This window comes from Elephantulus edwardii, unplaced genomic scaffold (genome assembly GCF_000299155.1).
Source record: "Elephantulus edwardii isolate Elephantulus edwardi_28Jun2011 unplaced genomic scaffold, EleEdw1.0 scaffold00113, whole genome shotgun sequence".
Classification (NCBI taxonomy): Eukaryota; Metazoa; Chordata; class Mammalia; order Macroscelidea; family Macroscelididae; genus Elephantulus; species Elephantulus edwardii.
In genome coordinates this window covers 3,602,317-3,614,845 of record NW_006399863.1, presented here as the reverse complement: position 1 = coordinate 3,614,845, position 12,529 = coordinate 3,602,317, and the positions used below count along the sequence as shown (strand labels likewise).

Below are 12,529 nucleotides of genomic sequence, written 5' to 3'. Positions count from 1 at the left end.
GAAGAGGTCAATATTTGTTCCCATCCCAAAGAAGGGTGACCCAACTGAGTGTGGAAACTACAGAACAATATAATTGATTTCACATGCAAGCAAGATTCTACTGAAGATTATCCAAAAAACAAATGAATAGCTATATTAAAAAAGAGAGAGCAATTTGTTATCTATGTCAGATCACTCATGTTCATTCTACATGGCTTATAGGTAAAAATGTGAAATGTAATTTAAAAAGTTCAATATGATAATATGGGAGAATATTTAACTGTGTCAAATTACAAATTATTGTCATAACAAATTATGGCTAAAATTGAAAACAATGAGAATCCCAAAATACTCAATTATGCTCACGTGAAACTGATACACAGACCAAGAAGCAGTGGTCTGAACAGAAAAATGGAATACTGCATCATTTAAAAACAGGAAAGGTGAGAACTAGAAACAACTGTTGTTACTTTTGTCTACTGCTGAGTCAAGCCCAACCCATAGTTGACCTTTCCGCAGGTTCTCAGAGATAGACACTCACACAGAAAGAGATTGCCCTTCCTTCTCTTGCAGAGCAAGTGGTGGATTTAAACCTTATACTTTTGAACTGGCAGCACAATTCCTTACCACTAAGCTACTAGAGCTTCCTAGGAACAACTCCAGAAACCTAATCTACAGCATGGGCATACTTTCAAGCATAATGAAAACCTACAACCAGGAGAGGATAAAATAGATGAACAGGACCTTCTAAAAAATCAAATCCCTACGCACATCAAAAAACTTTCCCAAAAGAGTAAAAAATGAAACCCACAGACTGGAAAAATATTTGGCAATGACATATTTGATCAAAAGATCGTATCTAAAATCTATAGAATATTCCAGCACCTCAACAAAAAGGAGACAAGCAACCCAACCATATAGACTGGGAACAGATATGAACAGCCACTTCACCAAAGAAGAAATTCAGATGATCAACAAACATATAAAGACAAGTACACAATCTAGCTGCAAGAGAGATTCAAAGCAAAACAACAATGAGATATCTAACCCCAGCAACAATTGTGAAGTTCTACAGAGCAGCAAAAAACAGATGCTGGGGAGAATATGGAGAGATTGGAACTCTCATTCACTGCTGGTAGGAATGTAAAATGGAAAGTGGTCTGGCACTTTCTCAAAAACTTGGAAGTAGAAAATACAACTTGATTTAACTATCCTACTCATGTTTACTGCTGCATTATTCACAATAATTAAGAGATGGAAGCAGCCCAACTACCTATCAACAACAACAAAAAAAAATAGTTAGAAAACCTGTAGTACATTCACACAATGGAATATTATACAGCACTGAAAACCAATGGACTTGTAAAACACTACACATGAGTGAGTCTAAATGACATTATGCTGTATGATATAGCTGAGTCACAAAAGGACAAATACTGCATAAGACTGCTGTTATAAAATATGACTGGCATAAGGGTGGGGGAGGAGAACTGGAAAAGTGTGGATAGATAATGAACATGTCACTGGAACAGATGAAGGAAAGGACTGTCTAAAGGAATATATGATTAGGAGTAAATGTATGACAATTAACAATGTGGAACAAGACGTACATTAAAAAGAGAATTGGGGAAGGTGGAAAGGAGGGCAATGTGCATCAATGAATGAATGAAAACCCAAACTTTCTATAAACTTTTGTTAAAATCACAATTAAAAAATATAAGGAGAAAAGGAAGAAAAACAACAAAAAAACTAGGAAAGGTGTGCCTCAGGATTGTATCCTTTCTCTATACCTATTCAATCTGTATGCTCAGCAAATCATTCGAGAAGTTGGGTTATAAACATGAATGTGGCATGAGGACTGGAGGAAGATTCATCAACTATATAACCTTGCTTGTTGAAATGAAGATGACTTGCAACACGCACTGCAGAAGCTCAAATACTATAGATTTCAGTATGGAATACACAGCATTATAAAGAAAATAAAAATCTTCCCGAGTGGACTGATAAGCAACACTGTGATAGATGAGAAAAGACTGAAATGGTCATTGGTTTCATTTTACTTAGATCCACAATCAACACTCATGGGAGCAGCAGTCAAGAAGTCAAAGGACGTTTTGCACTGGAGAAAGCTGCTGTCAAGGACACCTCCAAATGGCTAAAGAGCAAAGATGTCCATTTAAAGACCAAGGTGCACTTGATCCAAGTCATGATGTTTACAATTGCTTCCTATGTGTATGAAAGTTGGACAATGAATACAGATGATAGAAGCAGCAGTGCCTTTGATCTGTGGTGTTGAGAAAGAGTATTGAATATACCATGGACTGACAAAAGAAATTAATCCATCTTAAAAGAAGTAGAATCAGAGTGATCCATAGAGAGAAGGATGGTGAAACTTCATCTCACTTACTTTGGGTATATTTTCAGGAGGAACCAGTCCTTGGAAAAAGACGTCATGCTGGTAAAGGTAGAGGGTCAGCAAAAGAAAGGAAGACCCTCAATGGGAAGGATTAAAACAGTGTCTACCACATGGACTTGACTAGTACAGAGATTATGAGGATGTCACAGATAGGGCAAGGTTCAGATCTATTGTTCACAGGGTCACTATGAGTCAAAGTTGACTTGATGGCACATAACAATAACAACAACATAACATCAGTCACATATTATGATGGAAAAAGGAGAGACAATTTAAAATAGGGCAATATCTAAAAGGAATATATGATGAGGCATTATATGTATGACAATAATCTGGAACAAGGGGTGCATTGCAGGATGTGTTTGGAGAGGTGGGAAAGAAAATGTTCAAAAATGAAAAAAAGTATTATTTTTTAAAAAGGAAAATATATGTCAATATGTTAATGGCCAACTTAAAATAGGGAGATATTCAGTACATTATCATTTTTTTTTAGTACATTATCATTGAAGAAAAGGAACACACAGAAAGATAAACAGTAATGGAAATCAGAATTACAGGAAGCAAATAGTGAAAACATGATTACATTTTAAGTATTGCAACTAATATTATAAACAAACTGTGTGTGAAAGATTAAAAAATTAATTTATAAACTTTTACCAAAATCACAAAGGAAAAAATATCTAATAGCATAAACCACTGCCTTAGAAAACAGCAAAAGAAAAAAATGACTGTAAAAATGTTTTGCAAATTTTTGCTACTTTTTCCCTATTTTCCTAATAAAAATATGAGCACTAAGAGTTACAGAACAGTCACTAAATCATTATTTATAATATCTCCAAACTAGAAACACAATACTTATATTCACCAGTAGAAATGATAAATTGTGATGTATCTTCACAACAAATGCTGCTGCTGCTGCTAGTTACTAATGAACTTGACTCATGGGGACCTCATGTATCCTTATTGACCTTGTCGAGTTAGATCACCAGGTCTGTTTCTGAGGTGTCTCTGGATCACCAATTGTGGGCTAGTAGTCTACTACTTGTCCAATTCTACCTCCCAAGTTTAAGGTAATGAAAACAAACTACAGCCTCTTGTAACATGAATGAATGTCATAATTTTGAAGAAAAGAAGTCAGAGAAAAGAATGTGTACTGTTTGGTTTTATTCATTAAAAGGCAAAGCTAGATGGCAGTGCTAGAGATAGAATATTTACTGCCTTTGGGGAAGAGAAAAAGAATGGGTAAATGGGAATGAGTACAAGAAGTGCTTCAGACACAATGAGAATGTTCTGTCTCTTAACCTGAATGATGATTAAACAGATTTTCACATTGTAAGAACATGTTAAACTGTATGTTAACATTCTGTGAATTCTTCTAAGTGATCTAAATTTTTAAAATAAAATAAACATTAATATTATTAGTCATCATTATCAGTAAAATGCACATGTTGTTGTTGTTATTATATACCATCAAGTCAAAATGAACTAATAACTTCAATGAGTTTTCAGAGCAGTAAATCACACAGGAGACTTGTGGATTCGAACCACATGCCTTCGGTTTGGCAAATCAAGTCCTTACCACTAACCCACCAGAGCTCCCTAAATATAAAAGTAAAATAATTAAACAGTGCAAAACCATGATATCCTGCAAAAAAAAAAGCCATATTTTAAAAATTAGGTACTCTTAGTAGGTTATCTAAATAAGTAAACAAACAACCCAAGTAACTTACAGGAGAAGATTGGCACATAATAAGAAGGAAAACAGCAGCTTGTCCTTCTCAAACAGCGATCGGCATATGTTACAATATAAGTTGTATGTGAAGTGGTCATTTAAATACCGCAGGCGCTTTTCCAAAATTTTAGATTTGTTACTAAAAGGTTTTAGAAAGAAAGAAACCATACCTGAGTTAAAACAAAAACAACTAACTAAAGTAAAACAAAAAAAACATAACAAAACAAGTAGCAGGCATTAAAATAAGAACTGTTTTTATTTTATCTAGTATTAAAAATATATTGTGCAGAATTACACACATCCACAGGCACACATGTGCTCAGCTACACATACACACACACACACACACACACACACACAGATGAGTGCTTATCAGCTGGAATAAGCTCTATGATAGTACTAATGTCAATTTCTTGGTCATGACATTGTTCTACATTTATACAAATTATGATGTCACCACTAGAAACATTTGGAGGGGAGCTCTGGTGGTGCAGTCCATAGAAACTTGCACTGTTAACCCCAAGGTGATGCCTCTCTGGTGGTTGAAATTCACCAGCATTCCTCAGGAGAAAGGCAATCTCCTGTGTAATTTATAGCTTCTGGCTGGAGGGTCAGCTCTGGGTCAGTTCCGTTCAAATTCAATGGCAATGAACTGGTTATTGTAGGGGTAAGGGTGGTTTAAACAACCACTGTGGAGGATAGTATCACTGGAAAAAATCTGTGAAGGGTGTATACTTATAGACCAGAACTGTCCACAGCATTTCCACGGCTGCACATCTCTAAGAAAGCCGACTGCCATACCTACCTTTCTCCCACAGAGCTCCTGGTCAGTTCATACTGTGGGTGCCTTACCCACTCGACCACCAGGGCTCTTCTTAGCATGTATAACCCAAACCAAAATCACTCGCACAAGTCAGTGCCAACTCAAGGGGAGCCTCCATCGGCTGTAACACTTGAGGGGAAGAATCTACCCATCTTTTTTTCCCAAAGCAGCTTGTAGATTTAAACTGCCAGCCTGTTGGTTAGCAGTGCAGAACATAATCCACTATTCTGCTAAGATTCCTTCTTAGCTTGTATTGTTGCTGTTAGGTGCCATTGAGTCGACTATGATTCACAGTGAATCTATGAACAACAGATAGGAACCCTGTCCTGTCTTGTATCATCTTCATACTCTACACTATGCTCAATCCCATTATGATAGTAACTGTGTCGATCTACCTAGTTGAGGGTCTTCCTTTATTTTTGCTGACATTTCTACTTTTCCTAGCATGCTATCCTTTTTTCAAGAACTGGCTCCTTCTGACAACATATCCAAAGTATGTGAGACACATTTTACTACCCTGGCCTCTAAGAAGCACTATGGTTCACTTCCTCCACACAGATTTGTTTGTTCTTTTGGTGCTCCGTGGTACACTTAACACTCTTTTTCAACACCACAATTCAAAAGCATCAAATTTTCTTCAGTCATCCTTAGCCCAACTTTCAGAAGCGCAGGAAATAAGTGAAAACACTATGGCTTGGGTCAGGCTCACTTCAGTCTTTAAACCAGTATTTTTGCTCTTTAGCACTTTCATAAGTCCTTGACAGCAGATTTTCCTATTACGACATGTCGTTTCCCCTCCTTTTAATTTTCTTCATTCACATTATGTTTCATATGATCATTCCCACACATTGTGTCTTATAAAATTAGTCACCATTGATCTATGTCCACTATTACCCATCTTTTCATATCCCCACTGAATCTTTCCTAATTCCTTCACCCTCTCCCTTCACCCTCAGCTTTTCTGCCCCATTCCCTCCATTTCCTTCTTTGGATATCCATACACATCTTACTAGACTCCTTCTGTTTTTACAATAAAGATCTTATGCAGTATTTGTCCTTATAAACCTGAATTTGTTCAATCAGCATAATGCTTTCTAGCCTCTCTCTTGTTATATAATATTCTGAGTCCTTTTCCATTTATCAAGTGAAGATTTTTGTTTTCTTGGTGTTGAAGTATAACCCGTATGGAAAGCAATTGTCTTTTATCTTCTTCAGCAAATGCTTAAACTCCTCTTTACTTTATCCAAGCAAGGTTGTGTCATCTGTATAATGCAGGTTGTTGATGAGTCTTCCTCCAATCTTGATGCCATATTCTTCATATAGTCCAGCTTCTCCAATAACTTGATCAGCACACAGATTTAATAGGTATAAAGAGAGACTACACCTTGATTCACAAATTGTCTGATTTTAAACCGTTCAGTGTTCCTGTGTTCTTTTAGATAACTGCTTCTTGGTCTAGGAAGAGGTTTTGTACCAACACAAAGATGTGTTCTAGAGTCTCCTTCTTCTCAATGTTATCTATAATTTATGGTCCCACAGTCAAATGTCTTTCTACCATCAATAAAAATATTTTTATTTCACTTATACCTGTTATTAGATAACAAATATGGTGAACACTCTAAAAATAGGATTTGATTTAATTATCATAACTCTATAATTTAAGCACTATTATTATTTCTAGTTTGCAAATTAGGAAATCTGAAGCAATTTTACAAAGTTAACTGCTTGAATATGTCGTACAGCTTACATATGTAGAACTAAGATTTAATACCTGACTCCAGAGTGACTCTAAAAATCTGCATTGTTTAAAGTGATAATAGCTATCAAACTATTAGGGTAGAAGTAGCGAGTCAGGGCTAAAACAAATACCTCTAAGTCCAAATCTTGATCTTGAGTAAGATTTGTGATCAGATACTGATCTTAAAATAGGAAAAAGATTTAGTCTACCTTTTCTTCTCCCTTCCTTTTACTTTTCCATATGTTTTAAATGTTTCTAATGAATGCAAATTATAAAAACATTACAAAAATATTAATTTTTAAAATAATGAGGAAGACATGGATAAATGAAGTTAGGTAATGTTTACCTGTCATGAATAGAGTTGATATAAAGATTCACAAACCAGCTAAGAGAGTACTGGTACATGGGATCAATGTTAGCCAGGTCTGCAATGCTAAAGAATAATACTGATGAATGTTTAGCAATGGGTCTGTATCCTTCTCGAGATTCTGCTATTTTGAGTTCTGTTTTTTCTGCATTCTATGAAGAAAAGGAAAAAAATCAAGAGTAAAAAAACCACAACTTTATTGGTAAAAATACTTCCACTCCTTGGAGAGAGACATTATACTTGGAAGGGTGACAGGATAAGGTAGGAGAGTAAGATCCCGGATGAGATGGATTGACACAGGAACTGAGGTAATGGGAGCAGGTGTATCAGAGACAATGAGAACAGCTCAGGATAGGGCAGGATTCAGATCTATTGTGGATCACTATAAGTCACAGGTGATTAAATGGCACATAACAACAACAACAACCCAGTTACAAGATTAATCTTAAAAGGTAGCGAGCTTGTGCTAAATGCTAGAAAGAAAGAAACAAAAAAAAAAGGGAAGGAAAAAGAGGAAAGAGCGAGAGACATGATGGAGGGACAGAAGAGAAAAAAAGAATCGAAGGAAATTCAAGTTCACAGGTTAAATGTGTGATTAGCCACTAACCATCCCTTTCTTATTCAAAGAGTTCCAGAGCTGTCAATCCTTGTTTATTCTTTGCCTGTGATGTGTCAGCCATAGTCACTAGTCTGTTTTCATTTAATAGGTCAGGGAGAGTACACGTGTGCATATATTTAATGTGTCAGCATGTTTAGCACAGCACAGCATAATATCTGACAAAATTATTACTCAGAAATACTTGTTGGCTATGGCATATTGGTTGGGGAGTTCTGCTGGTGTAGTCCAAAAGAAGCTATGTGAACTAAAAGGCCTCGCGTTTCTGGTAGTTTGAATCCTCACCAGTGCCTCTGCAGGAGGAAGATGGCTGTTTCCTCCTGTTGTGACTGACAGCCTCAGAAATCTGATCGTCACTGTGTTGCAACTGACTAGAAGGCAGTGAATCTGAGGCATTGTGTTGTGGGTTTTTAATGGGATGTTCCATTATAAAAAGAATGAAGTTCTAATGCATGCTAACACATGAATGAACCTTGAAAACATGCTAAATGAAAATGTCAGACATAAAAGACAAATATTATATGATTCTACTTCTGTGAAATAACTTGAACAGATAACTGAGCAGACAGGAGTAAATTAGGAATCCTTGAATCCTTGAGTAGTACAAACAGTCAAGCACTTGACTATCACGGTTAGCAGGAGTGCTCTTTGGAGGCAAGAATGATGAGGCTTTGCCTCACAGACTTTAGGCATGTTGCTAAGAGAAGCTATTCCTTGGAGAAAGACACGATGCTGGGAATGGTGGAGGGTTGGTGACGGAAAGAAAGACTCTCAACCAGGTGGACTGACATAGTGACTGCTGCAATGGGCTCTTGCGTGTCAGGAAGTGTGAGGATGGCACAGGATAGAACAGGGTTCAGATCTTTTCTTTTACAATACAATCAATCACCTTTATTCCAGGGTTAGAACACCCTGCAGACAGGAGCATGGTATAAGAGCAATCTCACAGCAGTACCAGGGGTGGAAGGGCAGGTTAGTCTTTTTTTTTTTTCAAGATTATTTTGCCTCACAGAGGAACTACAAGACTCTTCTGAAAATGACCCTGTCTTTTCTCTCATCTGATCTCTCTCTCTAGGAAGAAGGTTCTTTATCCTTTTTTGCACGATCACATTCTTTTTCACTTAGCAAGTAGTTCCTTTTTCTTAAGCTAGGCAAGACTGGGAATACTTGGGAAGGTCCTTTAAGGCAAAACTGTGGAGTACTTGAGGTGTGTGTGTTAAGGCAGGCGTCCATAGCAGTGGCCTGAGGGTACAGGCAGGCTGGGCTGGGCTAGGAGTGGAGGATGCTCTCCAACCAGTCTGGCTTCTTCCCTCTTCTAACAGCTAGCCTTCTCCATCCAGTAAAGTTTTGCTCATATACCCTAAAAGCTCATAACAAACATTCTCTAAGTAATCTGAGATTGAATGAGAATTCTTTGATTTTTTTTTTAAAAAAAACACACAAACCAAACACCTTTTTTTGTTTTGACCAAGTAGCAGTGTGCCTTTGCCACTCTCTTCACTATATATATAGCATTTCCCTCTTACCCCACTCTGGCCTGGACAATAAGTTAATGCTAGACACCACAAAGAAGGGCAGACATGGCAGTGCAGGTTTAATATACATATATGTAGAATATATATGCATACACAGTTAGCACGGTCAGGGTAGGGAGGGGCATCATGGCATAGGCAGTAGGCTGAGGTCACTCACTATAGTGATCTCGCTAGGAAGTATGTGTGAGTCCAGGGGGCCAAGATATTGGGAGAGGGGTTACCACACCCCCTCTTGGATTAAATTGGGTTGAGAATCAGTGCAAAGGAAAACTAGTTACTTCTTCCCTTCTTTCTGGCCCAAGGGTGTTCTAGACCTGAAAGGGAGGGAAGGTTGCCTTCACTTGCTACCTTGGGACCCTGGAAGTGAGGGCTGGATTGAGGTTAAAACCTAAAGATCTCATTCCCCAATCTCCTTAGCTTTAGGGTCAGTATGTGCAACAGTCTGAATAGGAATAAAGGAGTAGAAATGGGATCTTATTCTCTGCCCTAATCCCCATCTCTGGCTCAGTGGTGCATGCTCCCAACATAGTCTCTCTACAATAGAGGTGGTTGGGGTGAGAACGTATATAATGCTGAATGCTCTGTGGGGTTTGATCTTTGGAGCTAGGAAAGGATCCCATTGTCCTCTTTCATTAGTTCCCTGGTTCATACCCAGCCCAGAGGGGAACAAATAGGGACCTCCTGTTGGCTAGGTGCTCCAATCTGAAAACATCTAGAAATTTGAATCTTCTGGTCCCTCGTAGGGGTGCAAACACTGATCTCTGGCTTTTGATGCTTTTCCAGGTGGAGGTTGGTGGTTTCTTCACCTGACATCCACACTGATTTTCCTTACATCTCTCCACATGCCTCACTCCCACCTCTGCTCTTTGCTACAAGAAAATGCAAGTCCTTTCTGCTCCCACATTTTAGAGATGTGGTAAGTGGAGGAAAGGGAAATAGGAGAAACAGACCAATTTCTATTTTCCTAGAAATATCCCCCTACCTTCCTTTGAGTGGGGAAACTTAAACCCTCCTCCCCCAACCCCTTGATCCCCAGCCCCTGGGTAGGTAGGAGGAACTAGATGAGCTAGACATCTAGACAGACAGCCAGAGCGTGCGCACACGCACACACACGTGCACAGTAAGGGGGTTAGGACCAAGTTAGTAAGTGGGTAGATGAGGGAGGGAGGGAGGGTTCAGATCTTATGTTTATAGGGTCGCTATGAGTAGTATTGTACTTGATAGCACCTAACAACAACAGCAATAACAACTAATTATGGTCAATTGTTATAAATTCTTTTTTCTTTCCCAAAAGCTCTTTCCTCGGGGACTGGATGCAAATTAGACTCCCAAGAGTGGAAATGTTTCTAGATTTTCTTTTCACCTGCTGTTTCTTCGTTATTTCGTTGGACATGATTTTAGCTGAGTCTAAGACTTTAATTGCACTTTCATCTTCCAAAATGTTCCCTTGTGAAGATGATAATGTTTCTAAAATTTTTTTCTCTATATCTTTCAGTTGTTTCTTATTAGCTGCGGATTGAAGAATAAGAGCATTTCTTTCCTCTTCTAACTCTGGTCTAAAAAAAAGATGGAAACATTTAAGTTTCTAATATTTCATTTGAATTTACAGCCAAGTATTATGTCTTTTACAACCCACTCACAGCCATCCAATTGGTTCTGACTCATAGTGATCCTCCATCCATTTCCAAGGCTGCTCGGAGAAGAAAGATGGTAGCCAGCCTTACGCACTACACTACATGGCACAGTTATACAGACATTTAATTAATTTCTCAAACATTACCACAAACTAAGGTGGTTGTTTGTTTATCCTAATCTAGGAAAATTACCTCACAAACATAACAGTAACTGGATAAATTTGGGGAGGAGGAAGCACTAAATGGATTTAGGCATAACAGAGACTGAAGATGTCACAGAATTGAACGGAGTTTTGTCTGTCGTATACTAGAATCTGAGGCAGAACTGACTTGCTGTTACCTAACAATTGCAAGAAAATGTGGCCATAGCTTAGACAACTGTAAGTTTAAGAATATGTTGGGTTGAACCATATGGCTTAGTTGGTATGTGACAATAAGAACAGGAGAAGAGGCTCAGAGACGAAACATCTTATCTATCCCGTGGGTTCATCATCACTCAGTTTCATTTTTATGATTGACAACAGCAGAAATGGAAAGGATGGTTGGTCACAAGACTGGTTCTTAAAGGAAAAGCCAAAACTGACATTGATGTCTTAGTAAACAGAGATGATGTGAAACAGTTAAATAACATAGCCACTATGTTATAGAACCAGATGGATTGACACAGTGACTGCAGTGGGCTCAACTATGTTACAGATGATGAGGATGACACAGGATAGTGCAGGGCTCAGATCTGTTGTTTGCAGGGTTGCCATGAGCTGTTTTTGACTCAAGAGCACCTAAGGACAACATATTACAGAATATGCTATAACATGTGACAATTTGGTCTTGGTTCCAGAAGACCTTACATAGTAGCTGGAGTCTTTGGCATTCACGGAGGGACTTCAGATCAGACCTAACAAATTATGCTAATAAGGTGACCCTTGTGATGGGGCTGGTCATACTAGAAAAGCCCACCATGTGATAAGAGTATCTGAGGAGATCAATTTTGCCTACATGATGAGGCCTTCACAGCTTGAAAGGGTAACCTGTCTTTGGGACATGGAAACTCCACATTTGGGATCTTTCCAGACTGGCCTATGAATGTCTATTCTGATTTGAATCCTCTATTCTAGAATAAAACTGTATTATTCATGAAGCATCTTCCTGAGTTCTGTGAGTCATTTAATGTTAATCAAGGAGCCTGGAGTAGCAGTAGGAATACCTGAACTTGTAGCCAGCACCCCAAACTTATGGTTGATGCCCTCTAATTTGTAGGCCACAGGTCAGAAATGAAAGGGCACCGGACAACCTCAGGCAGTGGCTGATTTCTGAAATTTTGGGCAGATTTGATAGTCTCAAGGACTGTGCCCTTGAATTTGTGAGATCTGAACTAGATACAAGTGGCTAGGGTTAGAGAAATGCTCCATTTGTGGTTGGTAACAGAAAGAATAGTCATTATTTGAAGAGACAGATGTGCATAGACATCCTACCATGGATTACTCAACAAGAAGGATTTAAATACTGGAAGCAACAAAAGCGCCTCACAGTTATATATCCTTACTTTCAATGGTAAATTAATTTAATAGAGCACTTGGAAGTGTTATGTTATGCACACCCATGTTTATTGTGGCTTTGTTCACAATAGCAAGGAGTTGGAAACAACCTAAGTACCCATCAACAAATGAATTGATAGAGAAGCTGTGGTAT

General features: G+C 38.2%; 1 protein-coding gene across 1 annotated transcript in view; it reads right to left on the bottom strand.

The window, feature by feature from the left end:
- Positions 1-12,529, bottom strand: part of DNAH12 (dynein, axonemal, heavy chain 12) — a 225,301-nt gene that overhangs the window by 38,958 nt on the left and 173,814 nt on the right. The window contains exons 56-58 of the mRNA XM_006892286.1: positions 10,570-10,762; positions 7,035-7,207; positions 4,126-4,266 (exon numbers count right to left, since the gene is read on the bottom strand). Of these exons, the coding sequence (XP_006892348.1) occupies positions 4,126-4,266; positions 7,035-7,207; positions 10,570-10,762 (507 nt within the window). The remainder of the gene's footprint in view (positions 1-4,125; positions 4,267-7,034; positions 7,208-10,569; positions 10,763-12,529) is intronic.